The sequence below is a fragment of the Didymosphaeria variabile genome (assembly GCF_027946475.1).
Source record: "Didymosphaeria variabile strain IMI 356815 chromosome Unknown scaffold_1, whole genome shotgun sequence".
Lineage (NCBI taxonomy): Eukaryota > Fungi > Ascomycota > Dothideomycetes > Pleosporales > Didymosphaeriaceae > Didymosphaeria > Didymosphaeria variabile.
In genome coordinates this window covers 4,693,598-4,713,263 of record NW_026611620.1, presented here as the reverse complement: position 1 = coordinate 4,713,263, position 19,666 = coordinate 4,693,598, and the positions used below count along the sequence as shown (strand labels likewise).

The window sequence follows — 19,666 nt, the reverse complement described above, 5'->3', positions numbered from 1 at the left end:
ATGAACAGCTCATACTCTGTTTGTCCAACACATCCCGTGCAGGTTTTGGCGTGCATATCTCTCTGCTTTCGTGTTGCGGAGTAGCCCAAAAGGTGTCGCGTGCTCATATGACGTCACGCTTCTGCATCCTCCGCGGGACAACGCCGCACAGCATGCAGCGATGTTCGAGCGAATAAGAATACTACATTTCACACTACAAATTACTTTAAGCTGAATTAAAGAGGTGTGCGGTTACCATTACATTCCCTGCCAGGGACCTCAATGCAGGCATCAGATCAGAAGGAGCACAAAGACACGAGTAAGCCTGTGCCTACAGGGACAGAGTACGTTAGGGCGAGGGTCAAGGGTGTGCATCACAAGACTGTGTTGGACAAGAGAGAAGGGACAAAGTTCCAGTTCAAGGGGTCGACGGTACGAAACTACTACGAGTGAGCCTTAAGAAGCTAAACTTGCCAATCGCACCAACGATAGTCCTTAGATGTCTGCGATGAGTACATAATGGGGCCAGAGTAGACTTGTATGTCTTCACAACACACGTTACGAAGCGCGTCCGGGTTTCCTCGACGTCCACATGGCAGTTGCCGAGTTCGGAGACCATGCTGTATAAGACACCAGTTTCAGGACCGTTATGTCACATGTGCCATTACAGCGTTTGAAAATGCGTGAGCATGATGCAGGATTAATATGTCGATGAACAGACGCGACGCGTGAAGAACGGTGCAGTCGGCGGTTGTGAAACTCCTCGAGTCAACTCAGGCTCAGGGTCTATTCAGCGCATGTCTTCCCTTCCTGGCGAGCATGTTGACATCCCACCCTGCCTCCGATAGACTTCTCCCGACAAAATCTCCCTCTGACCACTCTAGCTGCTCCGTCCACACCGGACCTTCAGCATCAGCAATGTAACCTTCCTCGCATCGATCAAATTCAACCTTCGGCAGCCCAGCGAAGTAATCATCGTACTTCTCATCCATAGCCTCAGCCAGTGTGTAGACGTCCTCACCAGGAAGCAGAGTATTCCAAGGCTCGGTACACGCTGTGGCACCTTTGCAGGTCTTCAATGTAAGAATGAGGGCATCGAGGCGGGCGGTGAGAGCTGAAAGTGGACGACCGAGAGGCGTGGAGGTGTTATAGGAAGTAGTAGCGGTGCTGTTCGAGGCTGCATAGAGATTCGTCATTTGGGACGGATCGGACTAGAGACGTCAGCTTCGGATTATCGAATCAGGTCTGGAGAACCTGCTTACCTTCATGTCGTACAATTCATGGCTGTTAGAACACCACACCGCGTAGTAGAATCCATAATCTTCACTGACAATGCGGATACCCTTGTATGTGCTGTTGACCTCGAGTCCCTGGTCCTGGTTGTATTCCTGCGGGTTGCTCTTGCTCCAGAATTCGATCTGGATGTGTTCTTTCGCGCGCTTGCTCTCTTCAAGTTCGGTAAGACCGGCGTCAGTGAGTGGAATGGGCATGCCGTCGAAATCCTCGCGAAGCGGTATGCCCAAGATCTGCCACCAGGTAGGAGCAAGATCCGTATGCGTTGTGGAGCGAGTGATGACTTTGCCAGCAGGGACCCCAGGTCCGCGCACAACAAGCGGGACGTTGATATCCTCCTCGAAGCCACAGCCTTTCCCGGGAGCAAGACGATGTTGTCCGATGTGGTAGCCGTTGTCGCTTGAGTAGAAGATGTATGTGTTGTCAAGGATACCGGCCTGTTCAAGTTTGTCGACAACATCTTTGACGATCTCGTCAACAGACTGTAGTGCGCGCAGCCGCTGCCGATAGAGGAGATCGTTGTACGTGATGTTCTCTGCAGACAGCTGAGGTAACTCGGCAATCCAGTCAACACCCGAAGGTACGTCTGGATTGAAGCTGGGACCGCGTGGTACAGCTGCGTCCGGGAACAGGTCTTTGTACTCGTCCGCCGAAACTGGAGGGGTGATGTTAACACCATAGGGTGGATCCCCGCCGATATTGAGGGTAACAGTGTAGTCTGAGTGAGGCGCAATTGGAGCCACAGTGACAAAGAATGGGGAGTCCGGCTTCTTTATTGCATCGTCCATGAAGGCGAGGGCTTTCTTGCGGACAAGATCAGTGGAATAATCGTTTGTGTGGTAAACCGGAGGCAATTTGTTGCGTTGGAAGATCGGGTTTATGTAGTTGTATGTGTTTGGATCGAGCAGAAAGTCCTGGAAATCCCGTCAGTAACTATTTACGTCCAATTGTGGCAAGAAGAAGGGCAGAAGATGTTCATGATGTCCGATCACCAGCCAGATTGGGAACTTACCGAACCTGTAAAACCTTTCGGGAAAGGCTGGAAGTAATTGACAACGTTGTGAGCATTCATAAGCTTCCCTGTGTAGTACGTCTGATACCCTTCTGACTGCAGCCATACCGGAACCCAATTGTCGTTAAGTCCTTCTTGGACGAATTTTGGATAACCACCTGAGCCGCCATTTAGCATTTAGGCATTCGATAGAAATGACGGGTCACTCACCATATGGCGTCTCGACATTCGTAACATTAGTGTTATGCGCCGCCTTTCCGGTCCACATGCTCACGCGGGAAGGGCAGCACCACGCTACTGTGCAGTAATGACTCTTGAAATGGGTGCCTTGGTCAACGAGTAGCTCCTGTACGTTCGGCATATAGTCAAGACTGTTGAGTTTTGCATCCTGGTCGTCTGCCAGGATGAAAACAACATTTGGGCGTGTTTGTTTCTCGGCAATAGTAGGCGCAACATTGCAAAGCGCCGACACAAGAAGTACAGGCAGAAATGCTGTGTGAACCATGATGGTGAGGAGCGTTCGTGTCGGGCGATAGCACTCTGAACATGATGCTGTAAGGTTCAATTATATACTGGTCGATCCGGGCAAAGTTCCTGCATGAGCTCAAATGAGCTCGCGAGATGCACCGTAACTGGTAAGTGATGCATCGACACTTTGGTCAGCATAGCTACCGCATGCGAATCCGTGAGAACTGCGAAGCCGCGCAAGTACACGGGACAAAGCTTGAGTTGATGATCGGATGGTTTGTCGACCTCGCGGGAAGGCCCCAATCGGGAAAGAGATCGACAGCGGCTCCGGACGATGGAAGGCCCGTTGGGGCCGATTTACATTACATCTCGCCAAGCGCACCGAACTGGACCTTACACCCAGAGAGCCTGACTAGTATTTCTGTACAAAGTTGGCAGAGGCGGAGATGCGCGGACGGTTCTACGAGGCTGAGGATGTTTTAGGGCGCTACCGCTAATTGTACGTTGAACTACGAGTACGCCGAATTAGCATTGAAAGCTCGTACGAACCATGCCGAACGTTATTGCTGGTCATAACACTTTGTCATTGGTTCAACTACGATAAATCTTCTTCTACTTGTTCAGAACGGAAGACCAATCGTGCTTCTTCGCCCAGTCTTCCCAAGTTGTAAGCGGACAGTCAATACCAGCCTGTATCGAGTTAGCCTGACTGACTACTGAATCCCCCTTATTCGTCACTTACCTTCCGAAGGTCATCCGCCGACAATAAGTTCATACCGCCATCGTAGCCTGGATCACTTGAATACGAGAACATAGCAGCGACCTCAGTACCAGCTTCGCGATCCGGTGTAGCTTCAATCATCTCTTCTGGTGTGACTTGCTTGTAGCTAGCTTTGACGCCATTGACCTTAGCCCACGTCTCGAGGAATTGGGGCCAGGTGCAAGTGGTGCCTGCAGCCATGTATGCCTTGCCCGGAGGCATTTGCGAGACAGCGTAGGTAAATTCGCCCATATCCCCAGCAGGGTCGAAGTGAGGAACAGGCTTATCTGGCGAGGTAGTAAATGCCATGGTGAACGTGCCGTCAGGGTTCTAGCCCGTTGTCAGTAGATGGTTTCAATGGTTACGAGAGGAATGACTCGCCTTTTTGAAATATGAATTAGGCAGGATGTTGTAGCTTGTGTAGAAGTAGCCCGTATGAATGCACGACATCTTCGCCGCCAACGCAGGGTACTTCTTGTTCACATACGTCGGGAAGATGTCGGCCTTTGCATCGAAATGGTATAACTCCTCGAACTTCCCGTCGCTGCACTTGTCGGCGTGGCTGAGTGTGGAGGCTAAGAAACCGTTTTCGTCAAGGGTATCCGCCGTTGTGGCTGCAGCATCTGCGATATTTTTGCCCTGGAGGAATTCGACATCGTAAGCAAATTCGCGGCACGAGATGCCCATATCTTCAGCCTCAGCGCGGCAATCAGGGCGGAAAAAGGGCTCCCAGTAATTGGTTACACTGAAGATCGCGTTCGCACCACGGAACGCTTCCTTCAAAGATTGGGGGTCGTCGAGGTCTGCCTGCACGATCTCCACCCCTGTTGATTTCAGCGCGGTCGCAGCGGGAGAAGAAACATTGCGCGTGAGGCCGCGGACGCGGTAGCCCGCTGCAAGGAAGCGGCGAGCAACGGAACCGCCCTGGTTGCCTGTCGCACCAACAACAACAATGAGCTTTTTGGACATCGCAAGTCTGGTCGGAACGGACTCTAAGCACGTGGTTCACGAGGCTAACGGTAAGGCTGAGGATGCTCGATGTGATTGCTGTGTGCCTCTAAATTGGAGCTCAGACGCTATCCTACTCCGAGGACTAGCGCATTTGCTAGTGCCGTTCGAACTCTAGATCTTGCAGTGTGGAGATTCACGACCATGGGCGTCATCTCGTCGCGGATCCAGCAACACCTTTATCGTCTCAAACCTGGTGCGGTTCACTTCGGAAAGCACCTAAGATGTAGCAGAGCTTACCCGTGCTTCGTTAAGACCACCCATTTACATACCCCGCGAACTTGTCGGATTATCTCCAGTTATATAACTTCTCATTCACTTCACTCAACTATGCTATCTAATGTCTGCCGGAACGGTGTCGGCGACCTGAAGAGCTATGTAAGAAAGCCGGATGCATTAAGCATGGCTGGAAAACAACGCAGCGTACAATGAAAACATGAGTGAAAAGCCGGATGCACTGGACATGGCTTGGAAACTACGCAGAGTACAATTAGAACATGAACCAAGAGTAAACGCCCGACAATCGAACATGCAAAGATCTCGTGCCACAACAGAGAGGACCAAGGTTCTCTCCATTACGGCCGGGTGTTTTACCTTTTACTTTCTCTCCTTTCTTCCGTTTTTTCTTCTTCCTTCCTTTTTTCTCATTTTTTCCTTTTTCCTTTTTCTCTTTTCTTTTTGCCTTCTTTTTATTTCATTTTCTTATTTCCTTCTTTTCCTTTGATTTCCCCAAGAACCAAATCCATAGACCAGACGGTTCGCATTCGCTGAGCGGGAATTGTGATTTCTTTAGGAGACAACGAGCGAGTTCGGTGACGCTGCAATTCCGCTGCGCGGTTCGGTCTCCAGTTTTGGGAGGCCTTTACAACTGTTCTTCCTCCTCGTCGATCGGGTCTTGTGCTCTATCGGGTCCAGTAGCAGGCTGCGGCTGAGCCTCGAGCGGTGCAAGAGATGGTTCGTCCTTGTCCGAAGTGTCGCCGGCGAGATCGATACTAGAGTCGTCGATGTCTGCGCTGTCCCCTTCGCAAACGTCCTCTACCGGAGCACTCTTCACAGAAACATCGTTATAGCTAGCCGGAGTCGTCAGCGGCTCCAGTGTGTTCTCGTCAGCGGTGTCTGCTGTTAGATCGACGCTGAGGTCGATAGCTGAGTCGTCGTATACTTCGTCGTTGTCTTCGGCAATTGTCTTTAGGTCTTCCACAGCACCGCCCTCGGGAAGGGCGATGGTCGGCGATGTCGCGCTGGTCTCGGTAGATGCTCCGTTATTTAAGGTCTTGACCCGTTTGATAGGTGGCGCTGGGCTATCCGAACGCTTACGCTTCCGCGATGATGAGGCATGGATGTCAAAGGGGATTTCTTCCGTTTCTGCCTCCTGAATGACCTTGTTGAAGTTGTCGATAATGTCGGCGAATATAATCGCCTTAGCGCGCTCGGTATCTTCGATGGAGCTCTCAGTAAAGTCCTCGCGTGGCTGCTGGACCTCGTTCGTGGAGGCTTCGATGATCGTGGAACTCGCATTGTTGCCCTCGGGGGCCGCATCGGCGACGTAGTCCTGGGTACTCGCGCTCGATTTCTGGAGTGATTTCTCAGCGCGCTTGGTATCCAACATCTGCCGCAACTCTTGCATTCTGCGCGCTCGGTGTTCCCCACTGGCCTTGGAGTCGCTGCCATGGTCGATTGCCTTTGATGTCGCATCGACACTGTTTTGTGTTAGGTTGGCGGACGGACTGAACGAACTTGAGTCCGGAGCCTGGACTTCCTGCATTCCACTTTCTTTTGACCGCGAAGTTTCATCGGCACGCTTCTCGATGATCTGGCCATCGTTGCCGACTTCAACTACTTCCGAATGCGTGGTCAATGAGGTGTCCTTCTCATTGGGAGGATCAACCGGCTTCGAGATCGCGATGTTGTGCTTCAAGGTGGCACGTTGGAACTTGTCTTGAGGGTTTGCGCTCAATTCTGGGTCCTCTTCGATCTTGGATGTATCGATAGGCCTGAAGTATATGCCGTTCATAGTGAACGTGGTGTTCCGCCGAACTCGACTCCAGTCCACGAAAAATGTCTCCTTCTTTCCCTTCCTGCCCTCGTATACGGTGAAGTCGTTTGGATCCTCGTCGTATGGAACATTAGGCGGGTTGAAGAAGATACCCTTCTCTTCCTGTGTATTAGCTAGTGAGTACTTGCCATACAGATGACCGCATTCTTGGAGGTAGTCATCGCGGCTCTTGGTCATCTGCAAGTCAAGATTGCCCGACTCGCACTCTTCGGCTTGCTTGAAAAGAGCCTCACCAAGCTCCTGAGGGCTAGGGTTCTTCTCTGGAAAAGCGAACACATGTTTCACCTCAGCAGCAGAAAGCGGACCTGGACTCTCCTTTACCAATGCTAACTCCCGGTCCGAGGTGTACACCAATGGAAACTGGACCACCTTCTTGAGATGCGCGGAGTACACACAACCCCAGGTGCCAGCAGGCGTTCGTGGAGCGGAGACCGGAAACTTCATCAATACCAGCACCTCGCTACGTACGGGCAAGGGCAGCTCCTTAAACTCTTCGGTGACATATCGCTTCTCGGCAGCGTCGAAAACTGCCTTGGCCCACTCGGGAGCCTTGCCAGTAAAACGCAGCTTGCGCTCCCATGCGATGCCGCAGAGCTTGAGGTAGTCCGGCACGGTCATCAAGCCGCGCTCGGATGCGGCAACGTAGACTTTACCATCGCTGAGATCGAGGTATAGGTCAGCATAGTCGATAGTAACAGACCCGCCATGGCCTTCTTTTGCTTCAGGAAGTCCAAATTGTTGACGCGTGATGCCGGCTTTGAGCATTGTAATTGCGCTGTAGTAGTTCGTCCAGGCGGTTGAGTCCCACTGGTCCTGCTGAAGATTCGGGCTGAAACTGTGATCAATCTTGGTCGACCATAGGATTGGGATGGTGAAATCGCTATATGGGGCGAAAAATTCCGACTTGCGATCTGGGGGTGGCGGAGTGTGTTGTTGCGCCACTCCACCATCGACCTGCGGCTCCTGCTGTTGTAGAAATGGCAGCTGTCCATTTTGCGCGAGGAAGTTGAACATCTGCTGCATCTGCTGCATCTGCTGCCATGATTGCGCGATCCGGTTTTGGTCTACCTGGCTGAGCTGTTGCTGAATCTGCGCCTGAGTGTGCGGTTGAGGATGCGCAAATGGTTTACCACCGCGGTTGTTCGCGTGCTTGCCAGCGTGGTTCTGGCGATACGCGTTCGGCTGTGTCTGACGGTACCTCTTATCCTCGTGTTCGTCGATCTCGTACCGCGCTTTGCGCTTTTGATTCGACATATTAGATGGATGCGATCTGTTGATGCTTAGTTCGCGGTCCAAAGAGACTGAGAGTGGGCGCGCCGAATATCTGGCGCGATCAAAAGCTGAAGGCGAGTAAAGAAACAGAGGTAGAGTCAGGGCAAGCGCAAGGTAGGGAAGCGGGACTTTAAGAGAAGTTGAATCGCGGCCATGCACGTGCGTCATCAATATCCCTATTGTTCACTGCTGACGTAAACTGGTATTCACATTCACTGCTCGCTTGATATCGCCCCTCGCGCAATGGCAGTGATTGCTACTTGAAACGTTGAGCGAGGACCTATTGACCGGTGAACTTTGTGCAGTAAGCTACCCTGCTGTGCGGATATCCGGTAGTACCCTGAAGCGAATTACCCTTTGGTGAAATCTGCTCAAACAGCCTTAACAAAAGGCCGATTATCACGCTACTTCTGGTCCGTACTACACCCGACATTATAGATTGATTCAGCATTGGGCAGAAGCTTTTAGGCCCGAGACTCGGGTGTCACGTGCAGTTCAGTTCTTCTGGGCTCCAGCTTGTCATATTTCAATTCTCGTGTTCATAAAGAATTTGACGCCGCTCGCCTCGACTCCGATCGACTCATATCAACCCTCACGACTTCGCATCCTCTCGAGCTGCATCCTGTCGCCACACTTCGCAATGGACCTTGCCTTTATGGATCGCGAAAAGCGGGAGCAATTGCTCCACAGCACCACGATCACACTCGTTGTAAAGTACAGTGGCACAAAACATCGTCTCGAACAGCTCGCGGCCGCGGAAAACGTCGTCGCCCGTGATCGGTATCGCCAGCTTTGCGATCAGGCCAAGGCCGCCGGTTCCACCCCTTCCTCAGTCAAAATTGAATTCCCAGCACACGCACTGGAAGCCGCCATAGCGCTGTGCGCGGTTGCCGAAACCAACCCCGACGAGATATATATGCGCGAGCGTGGCGGCGATACCCACTTCCTGCAGATCGACCTAGGACCGATCCTCCCCGGCTACCTGATGGAAATCCTAGACTGGTACTGCAGGGCGCTGAGTGCTAGACAATGGAAAGACTTTCTGCCCGCCGACCCGTCTGTACAAGAATACGACAAGTTCTTCTGGCTATACATCTACATCACCATGCGAAAGCTCGGCATGCACGACTTTGCCAACACCCTTGGTGGCCCCTTCATCGGCATTCTGGTGGAACAACATGGGCTGGTGGATCATGCCTGGATGCTAGACTTCCTCCTCGAGCAATTGCAGGAGGGTGATGCTCTCTTTCAGCTTGTCGCAGAGCGATATCTGCAGCTCGAACAAGCTGGTCGGTCTCCGCTTTTCCCCGAGCAATGGTCTGCAATATGCAAGGCCTACCCTCATTTCGGCAACCTTGTGACGAAGTTGCAGGGATTCCAGGACCTGTTCGGCGATGCTGTGAGGGAGATGGAGCGTTTGGGGATCGATGATGGCGTCGACGAGGACATGGAACTTTGACTTGGAAGATTGCCACGCGCTCGGTCGCCGTTTGCACTCTGAGGACTCATCGGTGAGCGCGACTGTATGTGAGCATCCGTGCGACTTTTTTGTTTATTGATATCCCAGCAGCACGCGTGCTAGGTACGACTTCCCTTTCCCCTTTCCCCACACCTACCCTTGAACATGGTGTCCTGTATTCCATTTTTCTGTATGTTGTTCTCTTCCCTGGGGCGAGGATTTGAGTATTCGGGATTGAGCCATTTTGCGCTGCTTTCAATCGGTCGTTTGTGCACCATGTATGGACATCGTCATAAGTACGACCGTTTGCCCCTGCACGTGTGAGCGAGCCCCAGGGTCCGGTTCACCCTCGAGATTAGCGTACAAGGCCAAACGTTCATCATCGGTAACCTGCGATTGCTGTCAATTCGCCCTCGGTTATATGAACGCACAATGCCCGAATACCTTGCGTCCTTACACTTGACAACGATTTGAACTGTACAATTCCTGCATGTACTCGGTTTTACCATTCGGTTCTTTTCTGTATAAATCAAGGGCTTCGGAATTGCAGCAACTCCTCCCCAATCTTTCAAGCTTGTCCGTCTTTAAGTCTATCTGTTTTAATCGAACGACGCACGTACTGGTCGCACAATGCCAGACTCACCAAAGGCAGATACAATTGTTTCTGGCACGTACGATCTTGGTGGGGGACGAAGGGGAGCAGTGTCGGCGGCAGGTGGACAAACACCGAATCAGCCGCAGCCGAATGAAACTGGTCGTTAATACAAGCATAATTGTGTCGCCTTGGTCTTGTTAGGGTAGTGGTACTAGTTTCCTGGAAGGCATTGTTGCTCTGGTGAGTATTGATCCTCAAATCCTGTACTGGCCGTGTTGAGGTTTGACTGACATTTGCAGCACGCTCGATGGTCATGACCGCAAGTACGATGGTTCGAAGCTCGAAGAACACTCCTAGAGATCATGTTGTGGCTAATCGATCTTCCTCTGTACTTCTTTTCTCTGATGATTGGTGCATTACCTTGGTAAGCATGAGTCCATCGTCATCGATTTGAAGCTCCAGCTGACAGCGCAGGGTCTCTACGGTTTTGACATGACGATGTATTTCCTGAGCTCGAGGTTTCTTTGCTGGCGGTAGACCACTGTACGAGTGAGAGCCTCGGTCGGGGTGATCAACATGTTATAGAAGAATTGAATATCATCGGTCATTGCAGATGTGCTTTAGTGATTTTCATGATTCTTGAGGTTGAGGTGAAAGTATGACCTGCAATTGTAAGCATGGGGTCATCTCATAAACCAATGAACGAGCCGATCGGACATGGCTCCGAAAAGGAAAGAGGAAAACCCCGCATCCCAATTTGCTGACGTGCTTATACTCCATCTTTATTTCTGCATGTGCGACGCCGAGCCTTTGTCATCTAATGCTACGTAACGTTGGGCGCCCAACGTTACGTCCTCGCAGCTACGATCCCATTGGTTCCACAAAAAAGGATACACTATCAACATGAAAGTCGCACAAGCCCTCATACGACGTCGAGTCCCAGTTTATACTGACCTAACCCCTTGCATGTTCTGTTTTATACCCAGAATGACCGTTGGTCTTGTAGGACTCAGAAGATCAAGCCAACCATGAAGCGCGACTAGGTTTCCTCGCAATCCCAGCGGGTCTTACCCTATGCCCGGGATGTTGCGGCCGATCTCGTACGGTACAGCACGCTCGAAGTAAGCATGAACGATAACGTTGCAGATTGAACTCACCGTTCGGACTATCATCATTCAGCGTAACATATATAAGATGCGCAACCATGCATGGTGCGTTGTGCCACAACTCCTCCTTCCCATACAATCCCGCTATACTCGCCCCCAATGGCCCCCAAAACCTGGCTCATAACAGGATGCACGTCTGGTTTCGGCGCAGACTTCGTACGCGAAGCTCTGAAGAGAGGCGATAAAGCCATAGCCACCGGTCGCGGTGATATATCCCGTCTTTCTACGCTCAAGGAAGCTGGCGCACACGTGTACACGCTCGATGTCACCTCGCCATCGGAGACGATCAATGCAACTGTTGCAGAGATGATTGAAGAAGTCGGAGATATTGATGTCCTAGTCAATAACGCGGGGTATCTGCAGATGGGCCTCGTAGGCGAGCTGGAGTAAGCTTACCATTTCTCTCCACATTTCCCCGGCTTACGCCCGCAAGGCTACAAGCATGGCGGGACATCTTCGAGACGAACTTTTTCGGCTCGCTCAAGATGACACAAGCTCTGCTGCCTCACTTCCGCTCGCGCAAGGCCGGCGACATCGTCTTCATCGGTAGTATCTACGGCCTCACGGGCATTTCCGGGGGCGTCTCGTACTCGGCTACGAAATTCGCGTTGGAAGGCCTGCATGATGCGCTCAGACAAGAATGCGCACCTTTTGGGATCCGCTCCCTCATGTTCGAGCCGGGGGTTTGCCGCACAGAAGTGTGCAAGACGGGGGCTCAGCACCTTGATACTGCGCCCAAGAAGGAGGTGGAAGAACTGGCTCCCATGCGCAATTTCGTGACTGCGCTTAACACTGCGCTGCAAGGAAATGAAGTCGGTGATCCGAAAAAGGTGGTCAAGATTATGGTCGATATGGTGAGAGGAGAGGGCGTGGCTGAGGGGAAGGAGGTACCGGATCGGTTGACTCTTGGAAGCGATGCTTTGATCGCCGTTCAGCCAAAGCAGGAGACCATGGTGAAGCAATGGGATGAGTGGAAAGACGTGATCTTAAGCACAGATTGTGATGATGTGGCGGGGCGAGAGGAGCCAGAGTATGTGAAGATGATCAGATCAGTCTCGTAGAGATTGATACCTTTGTCAACGTCTATGCATAATTCAATGCTGTCGAAACATTCTTTAGTTGATATTGTATCCTGATTGGTATCTTCCAGTTGGCTGACAGAGAGGTTGATTAAATAACATCAGAAATGGTAATTCACCTCTAGGTGAGGTGACGTCGTCGCAGGTACTTGAACTCACCTTGGCTTCCGTATATGATCTTCGGGCGCGACTTCTTCCTTCGCCACCACACTCGTTGTTTCCACCCCACGCTCTTTTCAGCTCTTGCGTCCTGTACTCCCATCATGAAGCTCGCCTTCGCTGCAGTAATTGTAGCTCTTGCTTCCGTCGTCGAGTTTGCCGCGGGAGCAGCATCCCCGACTCCCACACGCCGCCTCGAAGGCTATCGACGACTCTTGCCGTTCTGGAGTCCCCGTCCCAGTCGCCGCCGCGCACTATCGCCCGCCATACCCGCTCCATCAACAGCTGCCCGTAAACGCGACGACCCTGCGCCTGCCTCTGCTCCACCAGCTGCGACCGTATCCGACATCTGGGAGATCAATGATCCGTTTCCGGTCCTCGAAACAGGGTCCTTCACCGACTCAGTGCCAGCATCTGGATCGAGCAATTCGCCCGCCCCGACGTCGGCCGATCCGTTCGAGATCTTAGAACCAGGGTTTGGGACGCCTACTGCTGAGCCAACAGCAGACCCAACGGCAGACCCAACGGCAGATCCAACCTCTATATCATCGCCGAGTGGCCTACCGGCCGCGGCGAGTGACTCAGTCTGGGAAGATGCGGCCAACCATGGATGCCGGCTGGTCGATGCAATGCGCACCTCCGACCTTGAAGCAGGCAAGCTTTATAGCCCTGCGAAACAGTCCGTGCAAAGCCCGCTGATGAGCTTTGAGGACTTCACAAGCTGGGGTTGGAGCGCAAACGAGGTCAATGGCGGCAACTTTACTGACTTCGATGGTGGTCAGAAGCAGCCTGATCCTGGTTGGGGTGTAGGACACGCTCTTAGAGATTTGGGCGTCTCGGACAAGATCAAGGCCCAAGGTGGCAAGAACGTGATCATTGACGCTATTCATGGGAAGGAGCCTTTCACGCAAGGATACAATAAGAATGGCAAGTCCTATCCGGTACGTGACACGGCCTCCCAAGATCTGGACATGACTGACGTATGCTCTAGGCGACGGGTGCAGAATTCAAAATCGGTATCAACGCCGATGACGGAGGTATGCCACCCAAATTATCAACCCCATTCGCCTGTACTTACTCAGAGATAGTCTTGATGGCCATGGATCGGATATCGCCCGCCAGTGCGGCGAAGAAGCGAAGCCCCCCAGTCTCGGACGACCAGCTTCCGGAAGTGCACGCATTTTCGGACATCGGCTACCTGAATTACAAGCACATCCTCGGAAAAGACCCGAAGAGTCTGAAATACATGATGTCTCTGATGATCACAAATGACAAAACAGCGAGCATCATTGCCAGGGCTTTGGGTAGTGGAGGGCTCGGACCATGGCCGGGAAAATCGTTCAATTGGCGTTCGAAAGAATTCAAGGCGCTCCTCGGTATGTTACCCCATCGCGGCTACCAATCCATGAGATCTCTAACGTTTGATAGGATCACCTAACGGTATGGGCTTCGGTTACCTCCTGGTACAACACAAGTCCCAGCTTGGAAGTATGTCCATCAAGGAAGCGCAAATATTCCATGGCGATACCTGGCACCACTTGCCCAACATGGTCTTCACAATGGAGGTGCAAAATGGCCAAGATCCGCCGCCCAAGCCATCAGGTTCACCTCCCCAGATGGTTGAGCCCCTCGTGACTGGCGTACCGGGAAAGCTGAGGCGTGAAGGAGCAGTGCCGGCGTATCCTAAAATGCGATCTCAGGGCCCGAAGAATTTTGTGAGGGCGCATATAAAACATGTCGAGCTATGAGCGGACTATCGGTTCCGTTCCGGGGCAAGGGTGCTGCAAGTGGCCGACGATGAATCTTTTCAGCTCAGGCATATCTTGCGGTAGATAGCATGGCATCATGGCAGCACGTTCGGGATACGTGAATCATTCAGGTGGTTATCGTAGATAATCACCTAGGTGGAGTTCTTCGTCTACCCAGATGCACGTATGGTGGCCCCCGGCAAGAAATGCAACAGTAGTAGTATCCCTCTTCAATTCAGCTTCAGCTAATTCGTAGCGTAGCACGATATTATAGTTTTCTGCTCGAAAAGCGTTGAAAGCTGTTCGATGTTGCCGTCCTCGAGGAAACCCCGATGCAATTGGTATTGTCTGTTGTTAAAATATACAAATCTGCTCTGCCCCCATTATGTACTCATCCCAGACGTGCTCCTCCTATGGGCGAAACTCTGAAATCCATCCTATGCCTTCGACTCCTTCCTAATCTTTGCACAAAGTTCCATGATGTCCTTGCATAGCACTTCAAGTGCGAACCGCTCCCTTGTCCATTCCCATTGGTCATCCCCAGTTCCGAATACCGTCCGCATTTGCACCGCGAATGTCAGTCTGAATGAAGTGAGCGATTTATTTTCAAAATGTGTCTATGATTTCATACCTGTTCATCGCACTCATGCGGTTGTTCTTCGTGAGGTCGCTCAGCTCTTTGAGGGCATCCACGAAGCGTTTTGCCCATTGTCCGGGCGGCAGCAGCGCAACATCGTCCTCACCAGCAAGGGCCTTTTTACCGTCCACCTCGATTCGCGGGGCGATGTCACGGATGATAAGTCTCTCCGGCGGGATCGTACTTCCGTCCCAGCCGTCAGGCCAGTTCTCTTGAATTGCGCGTATGGCTTTCATTCTCCGAGTGAGAGGCTTTCACTTGCGTCAGCTCCTTCGAAAAAATCGAAGATTTCGTCGTGACATGCGTACCTGTGCGATCTTTCTCTTGCTGGTGGCATCGACCAGTTCTCGGATGCTCGGTGCGTCCTCATCAGAAGGGAGTGCGCGTTTCAGCCGCATTGGAAGCGACAACAGTGAGGTGTCCATGATGAAGTAATTTGCTGTGATGGCGACGGCTGTTGGAAGATGTGTGTAAAGCAAGGAAGTGTCGCGAAGTGAGAGGTACAGGCGGTCAAGTGAGAGAGCAAACGCTCGCTGGCCTAGCAACGTGACCGCGCGCCTTCTCTCACTTGCGAACGCCCTTCCAAACTGTAGCCTATGTTACTCATACGCGTGAACTGTCTTGTTGTCTGACGTAACGCGTGCCTCACACGCGCTCTTTCACCTACTGATCATCATTTTTGCGATGTCTTGCAAGTTTTTGGTACTATTTATAATTTGTCGTTCGACTCTAATCATCCAGAATCATTGGACTCAAAGAGTGGGACGGATCTCGAGTATCAGAACCCGCCACCCTAAGCCAGCGTACAGGCTGGGCACAAAACCACCACGAGACTCACTAGGTAGCCTAGTATTCGAGGCACTTGGGTCCACATCAAACCCAACCGACTTTGTCTTGTGTTCGAAAGAGATCAATAGTTTGAAGGAGCACCTATGGGCGAAAAAGAATCTCATGGACCTTGGTGTGTACAACAGCACTTTAAGTGATGCTATGGACGGTATAGTTCCTTCGAGCATCTTTTTGAGCGGCCTTCGAACAGTGAGTCGACTGCGAGTCTTCAAGACACCTCACTTATAAAGGACATAGGCTATCGCAGTATATCATTACATGAATTCCAACACTGTGCAACAGAATCTGCGGAGCATCAATGCAAATGTCAGAATGGAGCTTGGTCATGCAAAGGCTTTGACTGGAGAAGATGTAAACCTTGTACCGCTATGGGACTCATTCTTAGAGAACAGATTCGCAGAAGTCGAGAATTATGGGAAGGATTGGCTTGAAGGGCGTGTCGAAAGGGCACTGAAAAATATTACAGAAACTCGCAAGAAATATCGTAGCCTTCTCACCCAGATGCAAAAGCAAGAGAAGGGAAAGCAGGCAGAGCGGCACCGAAAACTCCAGCACCAGAAACAGCTGTCTTTCGAAAAACTAAGAGAAAGCGCAAAGCGCAAGGTCGTTCATCAAAGACAACTGATCAGTCAATTAACAAAGAAGCACGCGGCAATTACGAACCCGACCAAGGCACAGACCAAGGCCTTCGACAGCAAGGTGACTACTGCCAAAAAGAATATGCTCCGGCATGAGAAGACGGTGATGAAGGCGCAGCGACGTATCCATGTCCTATATGCGCATTCATTGGAGGGCATCCTTCGCAACTTAAGGAAGGATCAGCAGCGGGTGTTGGCATTCAAAAAGGCCATACCCGCCTTGCGATTATTGCGACCGTGAACTACTCTACTACACCAGGGGAAGCAATGGGTCGCTGCATATGTGAACAATTGTCTCTCCTATATTACTTGTACATTTCTCTCTAACATCATCACAATGTCAGCTTAGGCTTATGTTATATCTTTACATAGACTCTCAATGTCAAATCATCTGAACTCGCAATTTACTACCATAGGTAGTAGCATGTGATGTAGATGCCTTAAGTGAGCACTTCCCAAATATTCGGCTCCTCCGTACAAATTGATAGACGTGATTTGACAAGGCATTTTGGACAGGCCACGGCGGCGGAAAGGTACCAAACTGCCGCCCTGGAGATGAAGAGGGATATTAAGGCAACGCTTTCACTTGGGAGCACGCTCGTTGATCTAGCAACGGACCGCGCCTTCTCTCACTGGCAAACGGCCACGCAAAACTTGGTCCTAGACTAGTCATTCACTAACTGACATCTACAACTTTTGGTACTATATATGATTTGTCGTTTCACCCTATTCATATAACTCAAGTACACCCACTAGCTTGGTCTAGTGGAGTCGGTCTGCAGAGAAATCAGGAGTTCCGAAAAGGTCTGCAGAGAAATCAGGAGTTCCTAACCTTGGGTTATATTTTTGTTGTCACAAGGCGTCTGTTCGAACCTCGGACTTGACCTCTTTTGAATGTTCTCGATGTGGCCCCGACTGGTCATTCACTAACAATCCTGACCTCTTTTGAATGTTCTCGTTTTGGCCTCGACTGGTTATTCACTAACAATCCTGACATCTTTTGAAAGTTCTCTTTTGGGCCCCGACTCGTCATTCACTTGATATTTACAACTTCTGATACTATATATATTTTGTTGTTTAACTCTATCACATAACTCAAGTACACCCACCAGCCTTGGTCTAGTGGAGTCGGTCTGCAGAGAAATCAGGAGTTCCGAAAAGGTCTGCAGAGAAATCAGGAGTTCCTAACCTTGAGTTATTTTTGTCTGTCACAGTGCGTGTGTTCGAATCTTGGTTCTGTCAGGACCACTGGAATATTCTCTTTTTGGACTGCAAAGATTGATTGCTGTTTTCACAAATAGCAGGCACGCTGTATGGTCAATACTCATGTTCACCTAGAACTCAGTACTATCTATTACTTTTTGATCCAGAATTCGTTCAATGACACTCAGCTACTCTATTTAACGCTAATAATCACACGATCGTACCGCGTCAACGGAAACTCTCCATCATCAGTCGCCTGCACGATTACGGAGACAGTCTGCCCAGAATGCGCATCCTTAGGCACCTTTACACTCGCGCCATTGTGCTTGTTGCTTGAGACCTCAACCTCACCCGGATACGTCCCCTCCTCAAGATACTGCCACCAAGACACAGTAACCTGGTCCCGGTCCGGGTCACTAACACGAGCAGACAGCTTAACAGTCGATCCAGCCCTCGCCTTCACCTCCCCACCATTCCGAATCTTCACCGAAGGCGCATGATTCCCCTCGCGATACTTCGACGTAAGCCCCCACTGCATCCTCGCCGCGAAGTCGTTCGACGCAGCCGCAATCCAGCGGTTCGTCGTCCAGTCCTTGACCTCACTCCCATTATCTGCCTTCTCTGTGCTGACCAACTGCCAATGCTCCGGCATGGAGCTATTAAGGAAAGACCGCCCACCCCAACCACCAAGCGCCGGCTTACCAGGCTCCTGAATACCCGTCGTCAACAGCGGGTTGAACGCCACATTGTCACCCTCAGACAGGAAATCATACGGTCCGAGCGGCTTGCACCACGTGCTCGGCGCAGAAGCCTGTGTGTAGTTACCGAAAACGTCGAGCTGGTCGCCGTCCGTATGCTGCCCGTCAAGCCACGAGCGGTACAGGCTTCCCAGCGGGCCGGTCTGAATGTTAGCTTTGATCCAGGCACCTGTGAAATACTCATGGGCGTCGGGGAGACCGCGGACGTTGCCTTGGCCTTTGTTGCAGTTGAAGCCCCAAGTGTTGTAGGCGGTTTGGAAGTCTTCGACGCGGATGGAAGGCCAGTTGGGGGCGATGTAGTCGGCGTAGGTTTGGTCTTGGAAGCCGCTGGCGAGGATGACGGTCTTTTGAGAGATGGAGGATTTGATATGTGGCCATTTCTTTGAGCTGGCGTACCTGTCTTCGATGGACTTGAGGGCGCGGGCAATGGTGTTGGTTCCGCCCCAGGCCTGGAGGTAGAGCGTTCGTCGGTCGTTGTCGAGGAGCAACGATCGAATGAGGTTGGAGCCATCCGTATCTTCGTCCATCTCTCCCTCAAAGACAATGTTACCCATCTTGACTTTGGACAGCAGATCCTTTGGCGTAGGATAGGCCGAATCGTGGGCCCGCAAATTGGGATATATTTCGGCGTAAGCCTTCAAGAGCTTGTCTTGTATCGTCCGAGTTCCCGTCCAGCGCCACGACGTCTGAGAAGTGTTGTATTCGCGGTCGGGCAAGAAAAACTTTGTACCTTTGCCGTCACCTGCCCAGTGATATTTGCTGGAGGTGTAGATGATGCCTTCCGTGTCGAGCTCGTTGGTATATAGTACATATCGGACGAGTGATGCCAGGTCATCCTGTTCCATATCGGTAGTGACGACCGTGCGGAACTTCTCTGGTTTGCCAGTGGAGTATGCCAATGCATCCGGTACGGCAGAGGCCAACAAGCTGACTGTCAGCAGATGGGGTATGGAGAAAAGCATCTTGTATAGCTTCAATGTCTCCACTGACGGACAAGAATGACAGCTCCCAGTCGGACCCTGCACGACTGCACATGTTGGCCGTTAAGGGCTTTTGTAGTACAAGGAAATTTTCTATGCTGGACGAATAGCTACATTGGGACCACTACACCAAGGATAACGCCGTCCGTAAAAGAGCCCTTACCCCGCTCGTAGTGTCAACGGAAAGAAATGTGGGGTAAATCTACCGCCGTTGGTGGATGATCACGGAGTAGCACGAATTTGGCATCGGCCAGAGTCATGTAGCTGTTCATCATACCGTTCAGCGACTGTGTAGTCTTGTAGTAATTCGCCCTACCGCTGTGTTCAATATCAACAGGCTTTGCGTACTCGCCTTCTTCTGAATCGACGTTCACCATGACGGGTCGTATGGGCCCGGTGTGCAATAGTGAGATCTGCAGAGATCTGGAGAAAAGCACGTGGAGATCCATCCGATCACACATATTTTGGCTAGGAACCTGGATCCACCGATTCATTAGACATGACGTTGGAGGTGTTGTCGCTTAATGCAGTAATCGGAGGCACTCCT

At 51.4% G+C, this 19,666-nt stretch overlaps 10 protein-coding genes across 10 annotated transcripts; 4 read left to right on the top strand and 6 right to left on the bottom strand.

Moving 5' to 3' along the window:
• Positions 1-758: 758 nt before the first annotated feature.
• Positions 759-2,789, bottom strand: N0V89_001524 (uncharacterized protein; the record flags this gene model as incomplete). Its single annotated transcript, XM_056210335.1, has 4 exons — positions 759-1,190; positions 1,242-2,186; positions 2,285-2,442; positions 2,495-2,789. The coding sequence occupies 4 exons, from the start codon at positions 2,787-2,789 to the stop codon at positions 759-761; spliced, it is 1,830 nt and encodes a 609-aa protein (XP_056077157.1).
• Positions 2,790-3,364: 575 nt separating this feature from the next.
• N0V89_001523 (uncharacterized protein) lies at positions 3,365-3,821 on the bottom strand (the record flags this gene model as incomplete). Its single annotated transcript, XM_056210334.1, has 2 exons — positions 3,365-3,442; positions 3,495-3,821. 2 exons carry the CDS (start codon positions 3,819-3,821, stop codon positions 3,365-3,367), a joined length of 405 nt encoding a protein of 134 aa, XP_056077156.1.
• Positions 3,822-3,866: 45 nt separating this feature from the next.
• Positions 3,867-4,481, bottom strand: N0V89_001522 (uncharacterized protein; the record flags this gene model as incomplete). The annotated part of the gene is made up of 1 exon (XM_056210333.1): positions 3,867-4,481. The coding sequence occupies one exon, from the start codon at positions 4,479-4,481 to the stop codon at positions 3,867-3,869; it is 615 nt and encodes a 204-aa protein (XP_056077155.1).
• A 901-nt stretch (positions 4,482-5,382) lies between these two features.
• N0V89_001521 (uncharacterized protein) lies at positions 5,383-7,830 on the bottom strand (the record flags this gene model as incomplete). Its single annotated transcript, XM_056210332.1, has 1 exon — positions 5,383-7,830. The coding sequence occupies one exon, from the start codon at positions 7,828-7,830 to the stop codon at positions 5,383-5,385; it is 2,448 nt and encodes an 815-aa protein (XP_056077154.1).
• A 658-nt stretch (positions 7,831-8,488) lies between these two features.
• On the top strand, positions 8,489-9,307 carry N0V89_001520 (uncharacterized protein; the record flags this gene model as incomplete). The annotated part of the gene is made up of 1 exon (XM_056210331.1): positions 8,489-9,307. The coding sequence occupies one exon, from the start codon at positions 8,489-8,491 to the stop codon at positions 9,305-9,307; it is 819 nt and encodes a 272-aa protein (XP_056077153.1).
• A 1,860-nt stretch (positions 9,308-11,167) lies between these two features.
• On the top strand, positions 11,168-12,129 carry N0V89_001519 (uncharacterized protein; the record flags this gene model as incomplete). The annotated part of the gene is made up of 2 exons (XM_056210330.1): positions 11,168-11,454; positions 11,502-12,129. 2 exons carry the CDS (start codon positions 11,168-11,170, stop codon positions 12,127-12,129), a joined length of 915 nt encoding a protein of 304 aa, XP_056077152.1.
• A 281-nt stretch (positions 12,130-12,410) lies between these two features.
• N0V89_001518 (uncharacterized protein) lies at positions 12,411-14,054 on the top strand (the record flags this gene model as incomplete). Its single annotated transcript, XM_056210329.1, has 3 exons — positions 12,411-13,247; positions 13,298-13,682; positions 13,735-14,054. 3 exons carry the CDS (start codon positions 12,411-12,413, stop codon positions 14,052-14,054), a joined length of 1,542 nt encoding a protein of 513 aa, XP_056077151.1.
• Positions 14,055-14,491: 437 nt separating this feature from the next.
• On the bottom strand, positions 14,492-15,116 carry N0V89_001517 (uncharacterized protein; the record flags this gene model as incomplete). Its single annotated transcript, XM_056210328.1, has 3 exons — positions 14,492-14,636; positions 14,686-14,942; positions 15,000-15,116. 3 exons carry the CDS (start codon positions 15,114-15,116, stop codon positions 14,492-14,494), a joined length of 519 nt encoding a protein of 172 aa, XP_056077150.1.
• Positions 15,117-15,798: 682 nt separating this feature from the next.
• On the top strand, positions 15,799-16,419 carry N0V89_001516 (uncharacterized protein; the record flags this gene model as incomplete). Its single annotated transcript, XM_056210327.1, has 1 exon — positions 15,799-16,419. One exon carries the CDS (start codon positions 15,799-15,801, stop codon positions 16,417-16,419), a length of 621 nt encoding a protein of 206 aa, XP_056077149.1.
• Positions 16,420-17,574: 1,155 nt separating this feature from the next.
• N0V89_001515 (uncharacterized protein) lies at positions 17,575-19,496 on the bottom strand (the record flags this gene model as incomplete). Its single annotated transcript, XM_056210326.1, has 2 exons — positions 17,575-19,110; positions 19,326-19,496. 2 exons carry the CDS (start codon positions 19,494-19,496, stop codon positions 17,575-17,577), a joined length of 1,707 nt encoding a protein of 568 aa, XP_056077148.1.
• Positions 19,497-19,666: the final 170 nt, after the last annotated feature.